The following is a 23,555-nucleotide window of genomic DNA, read 5'->3' as shown; positions in this document are numbered from 1 at the left end:
TTCAGTGGGGTTGAAGTCTGGGGACTGAGATGGCCATGGGAGGAGCTTGATTTTGTGTTTTCTGAGCCATTTTTGTGTAGATTTTGTCATATGTTTATGGTCATTATCCTGCTGGAAGACCCAATGATGATCCATCTTCAGCTTTCTGGAAGAGGCCACCAGATTTTGATTTAAAATGTCCTGATATTTCAAGGAGTTCATGATGCCATGCATGCTAACAAGATTCCCAGGGCCTTTGGAAGAGAAACAGCCCCACAGCATCACAGATTCTCCACCATACTTTACAATGAGCATGAAGTACTTTTCCGCATACTTATTCTTGGATTCACGCCAGACCCACTTAGAATGTTTGTTGCCAAAAAGCAAAATTTTAGTCTCATCTGACCAAAGCACACAGTTCCAGTTGAAGCCCCAGTACCGCTTAGCAAACTCTAGACATTTACGTTTGTGATTTTAGGTGAGAAAAGGCGTTTTCCTTGCATGTCCAGCTTGTTGGCATGGAGACAACGTCTTTTGGTTTTCATGGAGACTTTGTGACCCCAAGATACCACTCTTTGGTGCAGTTCTGTAACTGAGCTTTGGAGAATTTTTTAATTCTCTTACCATCCTCCTCACTGTGCGTGGTGGCAAGATAAACTTGGTTCCTCGTCCAGCCTTGTTTGACACTGTTCCCGTTGTTTTACACTTCTTTATTATTCCTCTGACTGTAGATGCAGATTTAGGTGAGTAGCTATTTTGTTATAGCCATTAACTGACTTATGAAGGTCGACACACATCTGCCTTACTTGAACGGCATATTCTCTTGTCTTTCCCATGTTGAAGAGTGGCTAAGAGCAATACGACTCTGTGTCACGTCATACTTATACCCCAGGGACAAAGGGAGTCATTAATTACTAATTAAAGTTCCAATTTACTCTGATCAACTTTAAAACTAAACTAGAAAATACAAAAATGCTTCAATTACATTTATTGTATAGGAATTGTTAGGGGTACCAATAATTGTGGCACACATGATTTCATGTAAAAAATGTATTTGTTAATGTGGGTTTTTTTTTTACCAATGAATAAATAAATATACTTCAATTAAAGGTTGGATTTTTTCTTTTTTTTGTGTTGTGAGCCTATATTTTTTTGGGGGAAAAAAAATTATTAGAAGCTTAAGAACACATCTTAACCAGGGGTGCCAATAATTGTGGAGGGCACTGTGTATGTGCATATATAATATATATAATATATAATATATACTGTATGTGTATATGTGTGTGTATATATATATATATATATATATATATATATATATATATATATATATATATATATATATATATATATATATACATACAGTGCATCCGGAAAGTATTCACAGTGCATCACTTTTTCCACATTTTGTTATGTTACAGCCTTATTCCAAAATGGATTAAATTAATTTTTTTCCTCAGAATTCTACACACAACACCCCATAATGACAACATGAAAAATGTTTACTTGATTTTTGCAAATTTATTAGAAATACAAAAATTGCAAATAAATTCTTCAAAAAATCAGACAATGTGATTTTCTGGATTTTTTTTTCTCCTTTTGTCTCTCATAGTTGAGGTATACCTATGATGAAAATTACAGGCCTCTCTCATCTTTTTAAGTGGGAGAACTTGCACAATTGGTGGCTGACTAAATACTTTTTTGCCCCACTGTGTGTGTGTGTGTGTGTGTATATATATATATATATATACATATATATATATATATATATATATATATATATAGGGCGGCACGGTGGTGCAGTGGGTAGCGTTGCTGCCTCGCAGTTGTGAGACCTGGGGACCTGGGTTCGCTTCCCGGGTCCTCCCTGCGTGGAGTTTGCATGTTCTCCCCGTGTCTGCGTGGGTTTCCTCCGGGTGCTCCGGTTTCCTCCCACAGTCCAAAGACATGCTGGTTAGGTGGATTGGCGATTCTAAATTGGCCCTAGTATGTGCTTGGTGTGTGGATGTGTTTGTGTGTGTCCTGCGGTGGGTTGGCACCCTGCCCGGGATTGGTTCCTGCCTTGTGCCCTGTGTTGGCTGGGATTGGCTCCAGCAGACCCCCGTGACCCTGTGTTCGGATTCAGCGGGTTGGAAAATGGATGGATATATATATATATATATATATATATATATATAATATGTGTGTGTGTGTGTGTGTGTGTGTGTATATATATATATATATATATATATATATATATATATATATATATATATATATATATATATATATATATATATATATATAATATGTGTGTGTGTGTGTGTATATGTGTATATATATATATATATATATATATATATATATATATATATATATATATATATACACATACAGTTAGGCCCATAAATATTTGGACAGACACAACTTTTTTCTAATTTTGGTTCTGTACATTACCACAATGAATTTTAAATGACACAACTTAAATGCAGTTGAAGTGCAGACTTTCAGCTTTAATTCAGTGGGGTGAACAAAACGATTGCATAAAAATGTGAGGCAACTAATGCATTTTTTTAACACAATCCCTTCATTTCAGGGGCTCAAAAGTAATTGGACAAATTAAATAACTGGAAATAAAATGTTCATTTCTAATATTTGGTTGAAAATCCTTTGCTGGCAATGACAGCCTGAAGTCTTGAACTCATGGACTTCACCAGATGCTAGGTTTTCTCCTTTTTAATGCTCTGCCAGGCCTTTACTTCAGCGGCTTTCAGTTGTTTGTTTGTGGGCCTTTCTGTCCGAAGTTTCAACAAGTGAAATGCATGCTCAGTTGGGTTAAGATCAGGTGACTGACTTGGCCATTCAAAAATTTTCCACTTATTTGCTTTAATAAACTCCTGGGTTGCTTTGGCTGTATGTTATGGGTCATTGTCCATCTGTATCATGAAATGCCGCTAAATCAATTTGACTGCATTTATCTGGATTTGAGCAGATAGTATGTCTCTGAACACCTCAGAATTCATTCGGCTGCTTCTGTCTTGTGTCACATCATCAATAAACACTAGTGTCCCAGGTGCCACTGGCAGCCATGCACGCCCAAGCCATCACACTGCCTCCACCGTGTTTTACAGATGATGTGGTATGCTTTGGATAATGAGCTGTTCCATGCCTTCTCCATACTTTTTTCTTGCCATCACTCTGGTAGAGGTTGATCTTGGTTTCATCTGTCCAAAGAATGTTTTTCCAGAACTGTTCTGGCTTTTTTAGATGTTCTTTAGCAAAGTCCAATCTAGCCTTTCTATTCTTGAGGCTTATGAGTGGCTTGCACCTTGCAGTGCACCCTTTGTATTTACTTTCATGCAGTCTTCTCTTTATGGTAGACTTGGATATCGATACGCCTACCCCCTGGAGAGTGTTATTCACTTGGTTGGCTGTTGTGAAGGGGTTTCTCTTCACCATGGAAGTGATTCTGCGATCATCCACCACTGTTGTCTTTTTGCGTTGCTGAGTTCACCAGTGCTTGCTTTCTTTCTCAGGATGTCCCAAACTGTAGATTTGCCACTCGTAATATTGTAGCAATTTCTCAGATGGGTTTTTTCTGTTTTCGCAGCTTAAGGATGGCTTCTTTCACCTGCAAGGAGAGCTTCTTTGACCGCATGTTGTCTGTTCACAGCAAAATCTTCCACATGCAAGCACCACACCTCAAATCAACTCCAGGCCTTTTATCTGCTTAATTGATAATGACATAACAACGGACTTGCCCACACCTGCTCATGAAATAGCCTTTGAGTCAATTGTCCAATTACTTTTGAGCCCTGAAATGAAGGGATTGTGTTAAAAAAATGCTTTAGTTGCCCCACATTTTTATGCAATCATTTTGTTCACCCCACTGAATTAAAGCTGAAAGTCTGCACTTCAACTGCATTTAAGTTGTCATTTAAAATTCATTGTGGTAATGTACAGAACCAAAATTAGAAAAAAGTTGTGTCTGTCCAAATATTTATGGACATAACTGTATGTATGTGTTTACAGTATATATTTATAGTCTTATACAGTATATGTATGTATGTATAATCTAGAGAGAGAGATTTAGAAGTGTAAAATATGTATATACTGATGTGAAAGTACGCTGTAAATATTATTTTTATATAATAACTTACAGTACTTTATTCCCAAAATGGGGAAAAAGTAAAGAAAAACAAACAATTATGTTAGTAGTATTTATTACAAGTATGTTTCAGGCTGTAACAAATGTTAAGTAGCAAAATATAGATTTTATTATATGGTTTATTTTCTTTCTCCAAATTTTTATTCCTTTAACAGGTAGCCAGTTTCCATTTGCTGTGGAGCAACAGTCAAGTCCTTTTCTTGAAACCGAAACACAGCCGTTTTCAGATTCTTACAGATCTTCTCCCCAAATTCCCACTGTTTATGTTGAGAGGAGCATTGAAGAGCTAACTGACATAGCTGAAAATGAGAACGAGCCTGAATCTTCAAGCACTCTGCAAGAGAAGGGAAACAAAGGAAGCACTGAAACACTTAAAAGAATTTGTGATGACTCACTTGTCAGCAGCTGTGAATCTGCTAAAACTGTGTGTAGTTTTGAGGAACTTTCTCAATCAGGGAATATTGATAAATCTGAATTATATCCATCAGCAGTTGAGGCACCCGACATCCAGGGAAACACAGGTGTAGCACTTGGGAATGAAGAAGTCTGCTTTGCTGACCAGGACTCAGAGGACAAAGCTGATTCAGTAGTTGATGAGAATATCAAGCGTCCAGATAGCCTGAAGGGTATTCAGTCTTTTCAAAGAAGCCAAAGTAATTTTGCCAGTCTGGGTTTGGCCTTTCCAGCCCAAAATGGAAACCTTGCCATTTGTCGGTGGCCTAGCATGGCAGATCGGAATATGCTACCTGAAGAGTGGGAAAATTATACAATTTCTCCTGCATATGAACGTTCATATAGTGCATCTGATCCCAATAACGACAGGTATGTTTTGGTGATTTATTAGATTATTTATATACTGGATGACAAATGATACTAGAGCGTCATCTTTCAATATTCAATCCAGTTTATGTTCAAAATGCAAATTTTCAGTTATGAGCCCAATAGTGTTGGAATGGTATTAAAATTTTTAATTTGGTATCGATACCAGTTTCAGGCCTTAGTACCTATACTGAAACGGTACTGAAGCAAATAACAGATGACATCCCCCATTTTGTTAAGGTCCCAAATGAGAGGCTTGCATCAGACTGAAGATGCAGATGGGCACAAAATTGGTTTAAACATAGGAAGTAAAGGTTGTAATGTTTGAGGAATCTTACCAGAATTTGGCAATTTTAAAAGTGGTCATTAAGATATATAAACAATGTGGATTATATCTGATTATATCTGAAGATGATACCAAACTTGGGTGAGATGGACAAATAATGTGTAAAAAGACTAGTAGAATGTTAGGTTACTTACTATGAGATGTGAAGTACAAGTTAAAGAAAGTTGTTCTTAAGCTACTGTAATACACTGGCAAGGCCTTATCTGAAGTGCTGCATGTAGTTTTGGTCTCCATATTACAGATAACACATAGAGCAATGCTGGAAAAAGTCAGAAAATGAGTGGCTAGGCAGATTCCAGGACTTTTAGGTATGAGTTATGAGGATAAATTGGAGTAGTCGAACCTTTTCAGTTTAAACAAATGGGAGATTAATAGGTGATATGAAATAAGCTGTTACATTATAAAAGGCTGTTCAACAAGAACACAGGGACACTGATGGAAAGTTGTTAGGGTGTTAGTTTTTTTTTTTTTTTTTTTTAAATACACACTACTATAGATTGAAAAATGACCAAGTAAGTGTGGTAGATAGTGGAACTTTGAGTATTTCCAAAACTCAATTTGATAATATTTTGAAGACATTAGGGGAATAGGATTGGCCAGCTTTGTTTGTCTGAATATTCTATTCTCATCAAAATTTGCTGTGATGTTCTAATGTCCACTGTTATTGACTTAAGTAAAGATTTCCAAATTGTTGGATTTGGCAACGATCTTTAACCACTGTATCTCTACAGACAGCAAGTTAGCTTGTGATTACTGTCTGCTCTTGATTTAGGAGGTACATACTGATTTTTTTTTTCTTTCAGAAGCAAGCCATATTGTGGCAGCTTGATTTAATGCAGTATGAAGCTAAAATTAACAGCACATATTTGAAATGTACAAAAATTTCAACCCACATAAAATTAATTAAAATTTTGTTCTTCTGACACTTATAAACACCAATTCTCACACTTTGAGTCAAGAGATGAATGAAATTTAAAATAGTGTAATATGGCAAACAAAGCCATTGGGTTTAGTGGATTAATCACTGAATAATGCAAAGTGTTTTTCTTTTCATATTAAAGGAAGTTCCTTCAAAACAGTAGTCCTTTTAGAATACAGACATTTTTCAAAAACTGGGCATAAACGATTAATAAAGGGAGTCATCACCAATGCGTCACAAGTATTAAATAGATCACTGGCTGTGCCATTATGGGCAATATGGCAGGTAAATTTGTTTAAGGCGAATTAATGTTTGATGTTATGTAGTGCTATGACTTATTAAAGGAAGTTCCTTCAAAACAGTAGTCCTTTTAGAATACAGACATTTTTCAAGAACTGGGCATAAACGATTAATAAAGGGAGTCATCACCAATGCGTCACAAGTATTAAATAGATCACTGGCTGTGCCTCTTTGATTTTAATGTTAGAATCCATTATGGGCAATATGGCAGGTAAATTTGTTTAAGGCGAATTAATGTTTGATGTTATCTAGTGCTATGACTTATCCTTTCAGCAATGTGGATTTTCTCCATTATGATTTTGTTTCCATATATGTTCCCTTCAAATATAACTGAAGTACTAATATTGATGTCATAAGGTGCAGTATATCTGTGAATGTTTCTTTTGAAACCATGATGTTGCACCAGTGATTGGTTTGTTAAGTAAATTGCACAGTTCGTTCCTGGTATAAGTTCTATGAACTTATAACACAACAAATGACAAAAGCAGGTCTGAATGTGTAGATGAATCGCATGTGGTTTTGTAAGGCAGCCAGTTTCATATTTAAAATTAATAAGTGGCACCTTCACTAAAAAACAGTGTTCTTTCATCTAGTTTTAAAACATTTTTTACTTTTAGTTTTTATTTAGTGGTGTTTTTTTTTCCAGTTTTCATTAAGTTTTATTTTTTCACCATGTTCTTGTTTTAATATTTATTTAGTTTTAGATTTTCAGCTGTTAACTTTAAAGTTTTTGTCACATTTTATTATTTTGGTTTACTCACCACAAATTTTCACACGGACACTGATTTGCAAGTATAAAGTCACAGTTTTCTTTATAGTTGTGAAACTGCATCTTATTCATGTTGTACCTGTCAACTTATTATAGAAAGTAAAACTTTATATACTAAAACTCAGTTTTCTCATCTGACAGTTCAAGGCTTCCAGTGTAATAAAAATGTTAGAATCAAATAGGTAGCATGCTTTGGTGTCATTTATTACTTTAACTTGCAAAAAGTCTTATGAAAATGGTTCTTTAATTTCAAAAACCCCTTCATTTTTATTTTTGTGATACCCTTTTTGAGAAGTACAGCACAGTCTCCACAAACACTATATTTCTGTTATTTGCTCATGTTGACTGCATATCATCTGCCCATTTCCAATCTTTGATACTGTATTTTTTTCAGGCAATTCTGAATTTTTTATTTTTTCAAAAACAAAGTCACTGCTTGAACTGTTAACAGTAATAACTAAGATTAAACGTTTTTCATGTATTTAGTGCATTTGTATAAGGTTCACATTTTATGCAGTAGTTTATGTAATTTCCTAACTAATCCTAGCAAGCAGTTGTATACAGTATATAAAATACTGAGCATCTGTTATAGCAAAATCTCAAGTCATTCACTTAATAAGCAGCATGTAAAACCTGGGTAGCTCTCTGTGAGGAGAGAACTGGGTGGATGTAATTTAACAACACATGTAGGAATCAACATATTTTGTCAGTTAAGAAGGCTTAATGACACAATTCTAATATCCACTTGTAAAACAGACATTCTTCCTCAGTTGCACCCACTCAGTATACAGTCACTTTACATATGAGAACATGCAAACTTTATATAGACACTGACCGGTCTAGTAATCAAACCTCGCTCTGTGATGCAAAAATGTAAACATCAGTACTAACATCCAGAGTAAAACTTACTGCATTATGTGTAACTTCAGCTCTGTTGATTGCATTCTGCATGTTTGCTTAAACTGTCACTGCAGTGATACCACTAGGAAGCAAGCAAACTCTTTGCAAAATAAGATAGTTATTCCCCCCAAGTGGCATAAATAAATATAATAGCTAACTGCTGTGTTCTGATCCACACAAGTAAGAAATTCAAGGATCTTTTTATATTCTATCAATTTATACTGATTTAATTTTTATATATTATTTTGCAATTAGTAACAATTATAATAATTATTATTAGTAGTATTTTTGGACAATAATTTTTTTCCCTTCTGGAAACAGGAAAGCTACGAAGGAAATTTTTCACAGTCACAGGTTTTCATAAATTGAAGTTGAATATCATAGATGCCTGTTACTAAAGTGACTACCTTCTTTGACATATGAATATAACAACATTTTTCCCCCTTCTAAATTCTAACTGAATTTGAAGCTGTGGTAGTTATTCAAGTCTAACAAATCCTCCATGGCTCTAATTTTCAAACTACTTAGCTGTATATTCCAAAGGAACAGGTGGTATGTTTTAAGCGCCTTTTCCTTGAAGGTTGATGAAACCTGCCACTTGCTCACAACTAGCAGCACATCTGTGATTGATGGTCAATTATGGCTACCGAAATCCATAGAATTTGGCAGCTGATGGTGAGATTCTGACTGCTTCAGCAAGTGTCACTTGCACATGAGCATGAATCAATGTTCTGCTGTAAGCTAATATAATGACATTCTGTTTTAAATACACCAGCAACTGTACAAGAGCATGTACATTATGAACAAAGTTGAATGTGGTGAAAATCAAAAGCACAATTACAAAAAATAGATTCACTTTCATTTTTTAATTTTTGTTTTGTTCTGGTTTTGACACTTTTTATTTTAGTTTTAGTTAACAATTTTTTTTTTTTATTACCCTACCGGTCAAACGTTTTAGAACACTTCAGTTTTTCCAGTTTTTCTTCAAATGTATCAGTTGAAATGTAACATATAAACTAAAATGATGAAAAGGTAAGAGTAAACTGCCAGAGGTTTAAATTTAAAGTTTAGGTTAGCAAAAACTGAAATAAAGTAATTTTAGAATATTACAAATGGGCCAGTTTAAGGGAACAACTAATATGTTACAAATCTACATAAGTTCTGCAGCATTTAAAATAAATTAAGCCTTGCAAGTTGAAGCAAACAATTTGCATAGGTGTCCCAACTTGTGTTGATTTATTTTGGAAAAAAAAAAAAACCTCTTTCTGTGTTAAAGCAGGAAGTACTACTTAGATACTATAACGCTCTAGAAAGTTGTAAATTCCAGTGATAATGACAAGAAAACAGCAGTTAGCACATGAAATGAGACTGAGCATTATTACTTTTAGGGCTAGGTTATACTTCATGCTAAGAATGCTTACGTGCACTCATCATGGCTGCCACATGTTCCTAGCTTTCTTTTGATGCATCCTCTGAGCATGTCATAAAAAATTAACGTGACGTGTACAAGTTGCAGTACCAGAAAAAATTTGGGTGGAGTGTGTGTTCAAGTTTTTTACGATCAAAATTGTTTACAATCAAAATGTGATGGCAAGCCACATTACAGCTCCAACAGGATTAATCTGCGTGCTTTGATGTTTGATGAATGGTTAGATTCAGTGAATCAAATCATCAGACTTAAATACAAAGTATTCAGGTTGCTTTTCTTTATCCATTTCTTGCATAGGTAACAAAAGAGTTGCATATTCCCCATCGTAATAACGCAATACATCACATACCATCTTCTGTGTCACTGTTGCCATCTTTTTTTTTTTTCGCCTTCGCAACAGCATCAGAATGGAAAGTTATCCTTAACATCTTCCCTCAATTCGCAACACAGCAAAACTGAACATTGATTTGTCACCGTGATGATATCTCGCAATGCCAACATGTAGAATCCTCCAGATTTACATAATGTACACGCGCAAGTGTAGTCAGTTCACTACTTGCATAGCAGCAGCATCTGCTACTGCACGCTTCATGTTGCACTAAATATATCCATGGCCTTAGAAGTGTAGGCCTTTCATTTAGAAAAATAGCAAAAAAAAAAATCAGCATCAATGAGTATGGTGTCCTACAGAATCGAAAGGCAATTGGAAACTAATAAACTGTGATAGGAAGAGATCTGGCAGACCCAAAGTCACAGCCCAATCAGAAGACAAGTTTGTGAGAGTCACCTTCTTGTGTGATAGGAGCCTCACAGCACAACAGATTCAAGCACAGCTCAACCAACAGTGATTGATAAAAGCAAGTCCCAATTTCTACTGTGAAGAGGAGACTTTGTGCTACAGGTTTGACAGGGCAAGCAGCAGTTAGAAAGCTATTCCTTAAAGGACAAAATATGGCCTTAAAATACTGGCTATGGACTACTGCAGACTGGAAGAAAGTCTTATGGACCGATGAATCAAAATTTGAAATCTTTAGTCCATTATGCAGTGTGTTTGTACGCTATTGATTTGGTGAAATGGTGATTCCTCAATGTGTGACACCAACTGTCAAACATAGAGGAGGAAGATTAATGGGGTTCTTTTGCTGGAGGCAGAATTGGTGACTTACACAGAGTGACTGGCATTCTTAATGAAAAGGGTTACCACAGTCTGTCTGTTATATCAGCAAATGGTACGTAGCTACTTTCTTGAATCCAAAAATCGAATAAACTTTTGTGCATGTAATGAATCCTTCACTTATTTTTTTATTTGTCATTGTTTATTTGTTCTATGCCTTGATTTTGTGAAACATTAAGACATTAAACTGTGTGCATAAAAACTGAGGTTTTGTAAAACTTTTGTCCGGTAGTGTACCTGTTTTGTTTTACTTTTCAATTACAAGAAAAACACTGCTGAAAAGGCATAACTAAACACAGAAAAAGTCGTGTGCAGGATTTGAATTTACTGTTCTTTTTATTATCGAGTCATATAAAGAAAGGAACATATCTAAGAGAAAATGTTATCATCTGTGACAGTTACCATTGTTCTAAATATACCTACTGTAGAGCAACATTTTTGTGTTCTTTTGCTGTTATATGTTTATTTATATTTGCAGTAATACAAAAGTTGCCCCTATGCATAGACATTTGAGATCTTCTCCTAGGCTTGATTTCCCCCCCCCTAAAACATGCTGCTTCTCACATGTTTTTGCCTTTTCCAGTTCTGTGACAGAAGATTGCTTGATACTAGTCAGTTGTGGCCTCTATGACCTAGTGAGGGGAGTCTTACTCATTCTGCCTGACGTGCTACTGGAGGAGGTTATGGATAAGCTGATTCAGCCAGAAGCCTTGATTGTCCTTGTTAACCATCCTTCACCTCAAGTACAACTGGGAGTCCTGAAAGTAAGAAAAATAAACTGCAAGATACTGTAATCGAGCTGGGTTTTCTTATCAAATTATTTTTTTAAATTAATCACTTTTTATGATTTCTTTGTTTTCTGTGCTCTTCTTCATCTTAGAACTTGGTGGGACAGCATAGATTTAATCCATGTACTAAAATGCTTAGAGGTGTAATTTCAATGCTGAATTTGTAAACTTAAACAGGGGAACGGTGAGTGCTTATAATACAAATAAAGCTTGCATTATTTTTGATTCACAACAAATGAGCCTGAGAATGTATACACAACACATTACAGCATGTGGCATAGTGGTTAAGTCTTTGGACTTGAAACGCTGAGGTTGTGGGCTCAAATTCCACGAATGACACTCTGTTTCCATGAGCAAATCAATTCAACTTCCAGTGTTGCAGTTAGAAAAAAAGAAATATTACCAAATGTATCTTAAATTGTATAAGTCATCTTTGATATAGGCATCAGGAAAATAATAAATAATAATAATAAGCAATAAATAAAACTACGATAAGCCAAATATAGTTTGTATCTGTCAAACGTGTAAAATAACATTGGTAGTTACTTGCATGTTCAATATTTAATGCAAAATCATTTCTAATTTTTTTCCCTGTAAGGAATGATTTCCTAACCATCACAACCAGTACCAAATACTTCCATGCTGTGTATTTTAAGTTGCCTTCTCTGGCTGTGTTTTTGATGTTGTTGGGTGAAACTCAACCACAGATATTGTGACACTGAAGACTTTGTTGTGCCGAGAAACTCTCATTAGATTCATACTAGTGGTTTACTGTTTTAATGCTGGAAATGTTAATAATCACATTTGTATAATTCTGTGTACTGTATGAGTAAGTGTGCTTTCCAGTGGACAGGTGCCCTGTCCAGGGCTAGTCCTTAGTTTGGTCGTAAGCTGTTTCAGATATGTTCAGAACCTCTATAACCCTGTATTGGAATACAAGTATTTACACAGATTAGATTAGATAAAGTTTATTAACCCTAAGTGGAACTGTAGATGCATACAGCAGCTGAAACATAAAACCAAAGATACAGACTTACAGGACATATATTACATTCTGTATATTTATAATGCAGACTGACTGACTGGCCTACTTACTCACTCATCAACAAAAACACTATGTCTCATTTAGTTGAAAAGCTGAAATGTGGCAGGATTGTACATCTAGATCAGTGGGTATCTCCTAAGGAGGGATATTTCAAAATATCAATATTTAGAGGTAAACCCTCACCCTTGCAATAGAAAACCTAAATACCCTAACATCTCAAAAATTTGGTGATAATATAGAAAAAATAAAATTAAACAACCTGTGTTTTTTTATCCATATTTATTAATATTATGCTAACATACATGCTCTGCACTTAGAGGTGACTTTATGCAAGCAGAAGCAATAAATGAGAATGTGAGCAGCAGCATTAGCCAATAGGATGTATGGATAACTGAAGAAGGGAGGGTGTTCTGGACAGGAAAAATGAGAGATTATCACATTTGGTGTCTACATTTAAGTATAAAATGGAAGAGGATAGTTCTGTAAAGGTCAAGGAAAATGCAAAGCTCAATGGTTAGCAAGTGCTATAAAGCTCTAATGAGGGTGCCAGCTGCTGTGTCTATGAGCATTGGTGTTGCTTCACTAGAAGCAAAAAGAAAGGGAGAGAGAAGTAGATGCAGAAGTGGTTTCTTTAGATACAACACAAGCTGGGACTGAAGGTGAAAAGTTAAACTTAACAGATTTCCCACAAACTGCTCCACTATAACATAACATTGGCATTTACATGCTTGTCAGCTTACTTTGAACAGGGGTGCCCCATCCCACTCTACTTACCAAAATATTTTACATATACTACATATTTGCATCTGTGGATTTTAAAGGGGGACCACTGATCATTTAAAAAGCTTCCTAAACATATCACAATTATTTTCTTATACTTCAAGCAATAGAGAAAATAACAACAAAAGTAAAAACATTTAATTCATTGTATGAGCTGTCTAGATGCACAACCAGTAAACATTATTGGTGAAAGTAAAACATGATTCAGTGTTAGCATTTCATTATAAACATAAAAAAATACCTGAGTGAGTGATGTAAACAACTGAAAATCATAAACATCTTATTATGTTAGTAATATATACTCAAATTTCATCTTATTCCTCCTGATTACATGTTTCAATTAAAAAAATACACTTCCTACAAAATTGTGTTTTGCAGTCACCACCAGCAAAAGCCAAGTAACTAGGAAAAGCAGAAATTAATGTAATACAGAAATGTTTAACTCATGTGCAATTGTATGTAGCATGTTTAAGAGTAAACTGCTCCAATGAACTAATACTATTTTTTCTTATTTGGCTGACACCTTTATCCAAGGAGATTTCAACATTTGAGGTACAGTTGGCTACATTTCTTTAGTTTTTCCCATTGGAGCACAGGCAGGTGAAGTGACTTGCTCTTTGTCACACAGTGTCAGTAGTAGTATTTGAAGTCATAGGTCCAAAGCCTTAACCGCTGCACCACACTGCTTACCATTAATAGGCCTTGGTAAAAACCTACACATATTGTATACAGAAGATGACTTAGTTATACAGTACTTGTGATAACATCTGAATAACTGATGGGCACTATAACTGGAGACCCATTGTCTTCCAAAATTTCCCAGGCAAGAACAGGTAATAAAGTCAGGTATGTCAATAGTATATCGAAATTTTTAGCAGTAGAAAGCTTGGCCAGATTTAATGTGCTAAAAGTCATGAAAATATATTATTTAAAATAAAAAATGTAATTTTAAAATTAGATTCCCCAAAATGAAAAAATAGACATCCATGTGAATACTAGACATTTTACTGTATTCTTGATTGTTTATTTCCTCTCTAGTTATTGGATGCCTACTTTGTTCGTGCAGTTAAAGAGCAAAAAGAGAAATTTCTTAAGAACCATGGCTTTTCTTTACTTGCAAATCAGCTTTACCTTCACCAGGGGAATCCAAGCTTGTTGGAGTGTTTCTTGGGAATGTTATTTGGCCGACCAGTGGGCCTGGATGAAGAGTAAGTGTTTTAAGATTGATTTTCTAATTAGTAATTTTCTGCAATGTTTTATTACAGGTTATGCATTAATGTTTTCAATGTAAATGTTTTTGCAATTAGGAAATAAAAGAGGGAACGCGATTTAGAGGTTGTAAGCTACAAATTCTTTTGATTTTTGTCAGTAAAGACACTGTTTTTATAATTTCTTATAGATTAATGCTCAGTTGAAATCAAATCTCCAGCAAGTACATGAATATTAGAGTTTTCTAACTTATTTGCACTGTAATATGCTGTTTTAGAGTCTTACTAGCTTAACTGCGTGTCTAATACTGAACGTCCACTAACACATTGGAGAAAATATCATTTGGCCAGGCTGCCTTGTGCTTTCATTTCAATGTAGCATGTCTTCAATGTAGTGTCTGTCCAGTTTGGACACTTTGAAATACTGAGGCAAATTTTATTTTAAAATGAATATAGTATATAGAGCAGCTCATTTTATCACCATTGTAGACTAGTTACAGATAGAAACAGACTCTTGGTTTGAAGTTTATCTTGATTATTTGCTAATAAATTATAATTAGAATCTGAACATGAAGAATTATTTTCCTATATGAAGAATGTCTCCTGTATTATTCATAAGAATTATCTATATATATAATTAACTAAGTCCATGGCAAGCAAGACGCATGCAAGACAGCCACGCCCGCCAACTCACAGAGCCCACACCCACAAACAATTCACTAAGCAGCCGACCATGGCACACGCACGTCAGAGCCCTGCCCACCAACAATTTCCGTGAGAGCGAAAGCATTTGCCAACAATGTTTTCATTAATCAAGAACAAAAGTCGGAAGTTCAAAGATGATCACATACCGTCGTAGTTCCGACCATAAACGATGCCGACTGGTGATCTGGCGATGTTATTCCCATGATCCGCCAGGCAGCCAAAGTCGTTGGGTTCCGGGGGGAGTATGGTTGCAAAGCTGAAACTTAAAGGAATTGACGGAAGGACACCACTAGGTATGGAGCCTTTGGCTTAATTAGACTCAACACGGGAAACCTCACCCGGCCTGGACAAACAGAACAATGAAAAGTCAATGTGGCTCTGAGGTGCATGTGGACTGTAGCAGATGTGAAACCGACTGAGGCGGTGTTTGGAAAATGAATAGTCAACGTGACTCACAAGTGCATGTGGACTGTACACAGACGAAAGCAATTCAGGTGAGGAGTTGGGGGCGGGCACATGAGCAGGCAGTGCGTACTGAATGATGACTAAGAGATGACTGTTCACCCATCAATACATCGTCCTCACTGGGTGTCCGTCCCCTCACACCCCGTTCTGCCCTCCGCGCGCGACTGCCGTCCAGCCCCGTCCCTTGCTCTGAGAGGTGGGGGCGCGGCGGCGGTCCTCCAGTTTTCAGTCACTTGTATGTTGCTCTCTCCAGAGTTCCCTTACAGTCATATCCTCAAACCCACCCCATAAGAAGAAGCATGTTTGTCGTGGATGTGAATCGCTGTATGCAGCGTGTAAAACAGTTTGTTTGTCGCGGATGTGAATCGCTGTATGCAGCATGTAAAACAGTTTGCGAGGGGTATCCCATGGTCTTAGCAGTGTCTATGCTTCGATGTGAATCGCTGTATGCAGCGTGTAAAACACTGTATTGTATGTTGCCCTCTCCAGAGTTCCATCTTTTCATTCACCTACAGTTGTCCAAATGGGGTTGGTTTTGAGGATACAACTGTGTCTTTCAGGAAGTGTTCACCCATCAATACATAATTATGCGGCGTAGCGTTGGCTCGTGTGTAAATAAATGAGGAAAAGTTAGAAGAAGTGTTAGGGTCCCAGAGTAAGCCCTGTTTAATGTTGAGACTTGATAAAGCAAAAATCACATTGAACAAAAAATAATTGTCATTCTTCACCAGTCTTGCTAGATCTCACAGGTTGTTAAACAGATGTTTCAGACAGGTCTGACCTTCTTATAAGGATGTCCATTAATGCTGACTTCTGGTGCATCTGTGGTTTATATATGGTTGGCTTGGGAAGAGGCAGCATAAAAATGATATTAGTCCTTCTTTGGATACTTGTTCATCATCCTAAAGGTGGAAACAGAGAAATGGTTACTGACAGAGCATTCCACTTAGTCTTCTCCCTGTGTTCCCATCAAGACAGTCCGTTAGACACTGCTCATGTGCATATGTTTGTATTTCAAACTCCCACATTCAGCCTGTTATTTTTCTAACAACAAGATGCTACAAGTTAGCCCTAGCCTTTTATTTAAGTTTTGTTTTTGGAAAGAGCAATGGGATTTTCCAGCTTAAGTTAACCTGTGCAGTGTTTTTAAATACAATGTGGAATTTGTGCAGTCTTTTCCTGAATATTCAAGTCCTGTAAATTTATTCTTTCCAAGTGTTTTTTGTTTCGTTTCTTTCATTAAAAGGTTAGATCTTGAAGACATGGAAAAGATCGATCCATTCAGAAAAAGATGCATAATTCCAGTACTTGGGCTGATTGAAAACTCACTGTACGAGAATATGTTGGTGCACAATATTTTGTGTGTTCTGCTACAATTTCTCAATGCCTGTTCAAAAGTTTCTGACATCCTGTTAGACAATGGTCTTCTTTATGTTCTCTTCAACACTCTGGCAGCACTAAATGGGATGGAGAATGGGTAAGTAGCATAAAGGCTTTTTACTTTTTGTTAATGTTTCATTTCCTTTAACTTCCATGTTTCTTTTTTACGTCCACAGTACCATGTATAATACAATTATATTTTGCGTGTTTAAAAAACAATTGCTTCTTAAATATTCATAAATTAGGACTTTGTGCATGGTGTTATGTATTGTGCTTCTTTGTGTTTTTTCTAGGTTATTCTAGCAGCTGGTTTTCAGCTGTCTTCAATCAATACATTTATTATTTAGTGAGAGAGACTGTGAGAAAGACTGCTATGTACCTAATTCTACTAAACATATGTAATTCATTTTGTTGATCAGTTTTGAAATGATTCTGAGTAATAACATTATAGTTAGCAGACTCACACATTGGTTCAGTCTTTTTAGAGTAAGGTACATATTTAAAATTAATTTAAGAATCTTTTTTTAATCTTTAATATGAGTGTAGCCTACATAATATGTCATGGTTTTTAGTACAATTAGATGGTTAGTTCAATTATTTGTTTACGTCTTCATACATTAATATTCCAAACCCACGTATTGGCATATACAGTTGCCAAGTAACAAAGCCTGTTCTATCACAATTTGGCTCAAAATGGTACTACAGCCTATTGCATGACACATTCATGAACATATCCAAAGTAGTTAATTTACAAGAAAAATCACATTTTATGAGCAGTGGGGAGTGTGGATGAATGTGCCCTGTGTTGTTTTATTATTCAATGTGAAATACTGTTAGCCATTGCAGATTTTAATTATATTTCTAATATGATGGTATGAACCCATTGGTATTTTACATTTCTTATTCCATTTAAATATTTTCTGATACCTAATTCAGCTCTGATTTTGTTTGTTAACACAGATCTGGTTCATGTCATTTGTTCAATTCAAACTGTGTATTTAAAGTCTAATTTTCAGATAGTATAATTTAATATTTTAAACATTGTTTTAATTTTTGGGTATTTGTCCCATTACAAAACATACTGTACCTCTGTGGCTGCACATGCAAGCTAAATGTGTTTTGCTTTGTTAATGGTGTCTATGTAGTGTACTGTTCATATTTTTCTCTTTCATAAATGCACCAAGCACATACAAAACCTGAACACCAATAAACCAATAGCACATGTAGAATGAAAGTTGCCTAGTTTCACCTGGGTTTGTTTATCTTCGTTAACTATGTGTACATATAACCTTGTCATATAACAGCCTTTTATTTTCATCCTTAAGCTACAATCACTCATTATAGTCTTCAAATAACCATTTTTTAAGTAGGTTGGGTTCAGTTTTTTTTGCTTTGGTCATACGTAGAATGTATGTTTTATTGACACTTGCACAGTCAGATGGCCAAAAAAAGAAAATGCAAGAAAGCGAAATACAAAGGGCATTACAGATTTGTACAAAACTTGGAAGAGAATCCAAAAATTCTCTCTTATACATACACACACCTACTCACTATGTTTTATACTGGATCACTTAATGTCTTTAGATTATGAGATGAAACTGAGAGAAAACTAGTGCGTACACAATGAGAAGGTGAAACTCCGGATAGGCTATAAGCATATCAGTAGTCAGGCCCAGGTCCATAGACTTGTGAAACTTTCTTAGCACAAAATGCAGCATAACATGAGAATGTGTCATAATATATAATGAATTAATAAATAAAAGTACGTTAGTCCATAATCTTTGCATTCTTTGTAGGATACCTCTTAATGATTTCAAGCTCCTGGTGTGTGATATTCAGCAACTGCTAGTGGCCATAACTATTCATTCATGCAGTTCCTCAGGATCTCAGTATTTTCGCATTATAGAAGACCTAATTACATTGCTTGGCTACCTGCAGACCAGCGAAAACAAGCGTACACAAGGTAATGGATATCCTTTTTAGAATAGACAACATTAATCAAAAGAAAATGAATGAGAGAGTTTCCTGTGATGCACGCAGCTGATAAAAAGATGTCAAGAGCAGCATTTACTTTTGCAAACTTGGTAATGATAAAAATAAATATATAATATGTCAGTGTGTTTTGGTGTATATCAGGATCAGCCACTTGAATTGTTATGGTAGAATATCAGTAAGTTGAACTTGCTTTATTGCATCTTGGTAAATTGTCATACTAGATGCTATGATGTATTTTTATTTATTAATTTGTTGTCCCCTTCCATACAGTCTTTATAAATTAGTTTTTTGTAACTCTTTTCACAATTGTAATCTGCTTTGTACTTAGAAATGGCTATGGCATTGCAATTCCGTGTTCTGCAATCAGCTATAGAGTTTATCAAAACTACAGCCAATCAAGATTCCCAGAAATTGACAAGCTCTGTGCATTTACCAGCATCTCATCATCATGCAATCTATCAGAAGAGGAAGAGCATTGCAGGTATTTTTATCTATTTAAAAAGTTTTTTTTCTTATATGAAGATTTGTAAAAATTGAGCAGATTTTCAGTTCAGGTTTGTTATTGAAGTTTAAGTGAATAAAAACAAATGTATGTAGTATTCTATGACAATTATATGTTATAAAAAAAGTCTTTGTTTCAATAACATGTATAGCTTTGTGAATTGTGGGTGAACCTTTTTGGGTCTTTGATTGGGTACTTGTGGATAAAAACTTAAAGTAAAAAATGTTTCACACCGATGTGGAGCACATCCACCTGATAGATGGAAGTTAATCACCATTAATGTATATTCATTAATATTTTGTTTTTACTAGTTTTCTGTGTAAGTGTTAAAATTGTCGTTGGTGTGACTTTTAAATTTATGTTTGTAATACTTAACAAATCTGTGAGTTATTTATCATACTGTATAATATATATTTTTTTTTTAACTTAAATGGGATATCATTCCAAAATTACTTGTCATTTGCATCTGTTTTGCAAATTTCAGCATTTGGCAGTATTGGGTTTACATGTTAGCTTCTATATGTCACACTTCCTATTTATACAGGGGACATCTATGTTGTTTTCAAGTTCTTATTCTTCATTTACTGTAATGATATTGAACTGATTACTATAATTAGGCTGAATTTAGAAGTGAAGCAATTTGAAGAAAAAGATCATACATTTGGAGCAGAAGTAGCTCATGACACTTGATCAGAATTGCACAGTGAACAAGTGAAGGTGAAACATTATAAAATCTGGAATGTAACATTGACATTTTCATTAGAGTTAAATAAAAAAATGATTAATTGCTAAACTCATATCGGTTGACTCTTTTGAATCTTAATAAGAATAGTGATAAGTAGTATTAATATTAAGTGACTGTATTGAACATTCTGTATGTTCTGAGTTAAAATAATTCATGATCACTTTAATTTTATTGACCTTTACACCTTTTTGGTACAAAAGGTTCAACTGCCATGAAAGATTCCATAATTCCACGCCTCCCAAGGCAGCATTTCTGTTCCTATGGCCAGATACCGATGCCCCCTTCCATCATGTTAAATCAGGAGTTTCCTCTCCTGTCTCCTTCAGGATCTTCCACGTGCATCTTCCCAACTGAATCAGGTGCAGTAAGAGCAGTAGTGTCGCACAGTTTTGCACTGCACAAAACATTTCAGCTGTCTGAAATGTTTTCCTTATGTGTGTGCTTCTACTGTATGTCCTAAATATTTTACTTACCCTAAATAAATAATCCACTAGCTGTGTAAAGTTAAACTTTTTCATACAAAAAATTCTTCCTTTAGTTAACCCCCCCCCCCCCCCCCCCCCAATTAACTGACTATTAACATTAAACATATATGGGAAATCCAGTGCATGTTATGATGTTATTAGATATAAATTTCATTTTGAAATATTGAGAACCAGATGGACTGTTTGGATTAAAAAAAAAAATCAACCAATCCATTTTTCTGCTTATGACCATCTTCAATTTGGATGTTTAGAATTATCATCTACAGTATTTTAGGTTACAAGCAAATTGCTAGGATTACAATGTTTCTGCTATACACTTTTGGGACCAAACCTAAAAAAAAAATTTTTTTTTAAATTTATATATGACTTAAGAACTGAAGGTTACTTTTAATTGGAGAGTTGATAAGGATGTTTAGCATCATAATGTTAATTTTAAATACAGCAACATCAGGTTCCTGTTTAATAAATTAACCTTTATCTGTTACATTCACATCAACTTTCATTAGTTTCTTAAAAAGCATGGCTGAGTTATTTTTAATCAAAAAGATCCAGTAGTTGGTAATACAGAGAAAAGGCCTAAAGCTAATAATTTTTGCATGTCTACCAAGTGGGTGTTTTTTGTTTTTTTTTTTGATGGTGGTGGTGGTTGGGACACATGGCAACAATTCTTTAAAAGTGAATATACTGCATTTTTTTCTAGTACTATTCAATACTGTTTGCTACATCGTGTATGATGCATTTTTTGCCGTTACCGTTGATTTCTTTATGCAACTACTCTCTTACTGCCAGTAATAGACCTGTGTTATGAATTGTCTTTAAAAATCTTATAGATGCCTTTTTAACACTTTCAGTAAACTCAGTTGACATGAATGATTGGTCAATCATGCTGTATAATATTTGTTATTAATATTTCCAGTCTGTATAATGTACATAGTTTTGAATTTGTAGACTTTATAAAGTGGGATGCATTTATTTCCTGTTCAGTTTTTACATCTCATATTACTTGATATACTGCTTAAATCTGTAGGACCTCGCAGGTTTTCTCTTGCTCAGTCTGACACTTTACTTTTACGATTGAGATCAGTGGCTAATGATGAACTGGCAGTTATGATGGAGAGGAGGATGAGTCAGGAAAATCCCATAAGAGCCAGTGAGTCTGAATACATTCAGCGACTCCAGAGACTGACTGTCCTATCTGTCAATCGTCTTATCTATCAAGGTAAATTATTTTGTTCCTCTTCACCACACAATTGAGTTTTCAATAGGATTTATGATATAAAAATGTTTGTAGACTGTAAAACATTGCTCAGCAAACGGTTTTAACTTTTTTATAACATTGAGTACATTTGTCATATTTTTTTGTTTCTTTTCTGAATCAGTTTTATGTCATGATCACCTGTTCCGAATACAGTACAGTGAAATCTGATAACTTGAATTCTTTGTTTCAGATGGAAGTTGTGACTTTTTTGATTTGCTGAACATCCCACAGCCTCCAATACAACAGAGGTCTTCAGAACAGCAGTCAGATCAACTTGATGAAAGTGGATCTGTAAAGCAAACAAACAGCTTAAAGACATTCCAGAACGAAATTTTAAAATTAATGATGGAAGGAATCAAAATAGGCCTTGTAAGTGTTACGCAAAAATATTTTTTATAGAAAAGATAACTATCTAAAATGTCTTTACAGGTGTTCTACATAGAATTGAATTATACTCACCCAAGATATTTCTTTCTTAGCTTAATTTTTGCATTCATTGATTTTTAATTTAGAGATTGACACTCTTTTGTTGTGTTATAGGTTTATGTTATCCTTTTAGAGTGACGTAAATATATACAGGCAGTCCTGCAAATCTTGCAGCTGTCTGTTGCCACTAATGGCCCTCCTCTCCTTATTAAATGCAAAATTTATTTCTTCCAGTAGATGGGATTGAAGAGGTGTCATTGACTCATTTGTATTCTGTGGTTCATTAAAAACGTTAATTGTTAAAGAAACAAAATACTTGTACACTGCTAAAAATCATTTAAAAATTTGGGGAATGTGTTCTAAAAAGTTTTTTTCGGTATTGAAAACCTCTGAAATAAAGAGCAATCATATGCCTGTTATCAGTGAACATAGCATGCAGTTAAATAGGTTATTGGTTATTGTGGTCAATATTTGAATATGTAGAAAACATTGTCTAAGCAATTTTGACAGAAGTATATTTTTTTAATACCAGATATACTGTAGTTTTAGTATCTAAGAAATTGATGCAGTTCTTGCATTTTAATGCACTTAAGTCCTTGGGTTTTACAAAGAACAGCACAGTAAAAGAAAAACATGCAATTAGCAGTTGTGTGGGGAAAAATACCTTATTGATGAGAGAAGTCTCAAAAAATGGCCAAACTTCTGAATTTTCCAGGATGAACATAAACTAAAATAACAGCTGAAAGTGCAACATGTGAATGAGCTACAGCAGCAGAAGACCACAATGCGTTCTACTATTGTCAGCTAAAAACAAAATAATGATGAGAAAAAGGCACATAATCACCAAAACCAGATAATGTAATATTGGGGAAAAATGCTGTCTAGTTTCATGATTCTCAATTACTGTCAAAACATGCAGAAGATATTGTCTGAAACTGGTGATTACAGAATGTATCCATTGATCCACCCTGACCTTTTTGATGATACAGGT

At 35.0% G+C, this 23,555-nt stretch overlaps 1 protein-coding gene across 1 annotated transcript; it reads left to right on the top strand.

The window, feature by feature from the left end:
• The first annotated feature begins 202 nt into the window (after positions 1–202).
• On the top strand, positions 203–22,593 carry LOC114645160 (lysosomal-trafficking regulator-like). Its single transcript, XM_051919240.1, has 10 exons — positions 203–443; positions 4,282–4,948; positions 11,366–11,546; positions 14,434–14,603; positions 17,020–17,250; positions 18,950–19,116; positions 19,477–19,629; positions 20,596–20,754; positions 21,908–22,099; positions 22,329–22,593. Exons 1-10 carry the CDS (start codon positions 203–205, stop codon positions 22,535–22,537), a joined length of 2,370 nt encoding a protein of 789 aa, XP_051775200.1. The 3' UTR covers positions 22,538–22,593.
• The last annotated feature ends 962 nt before the right edge of the window (positions 22,594–23,555 follow it).

The sequence above is a fragment of the Erpetoichthys calabaricus genome, chromosome 15 (genome assembly GCF_900747795.2).
Source record: "Erpetoichthys calabaricus chromosome 15, fErpCal1.3, whole genome shotgun sequence".
Lineage (NCBI taxonomy): Eukaryota > Metazoa > Chordata > Cladistia > Polypteriformes > Polypteridae > Erpetoichthys > Erpetoichthys calabaricus.
Note: the sequence above shows the minus strand (reverse complement) of the source record. Positions and strands in the feature narration are given on the sequence as shown.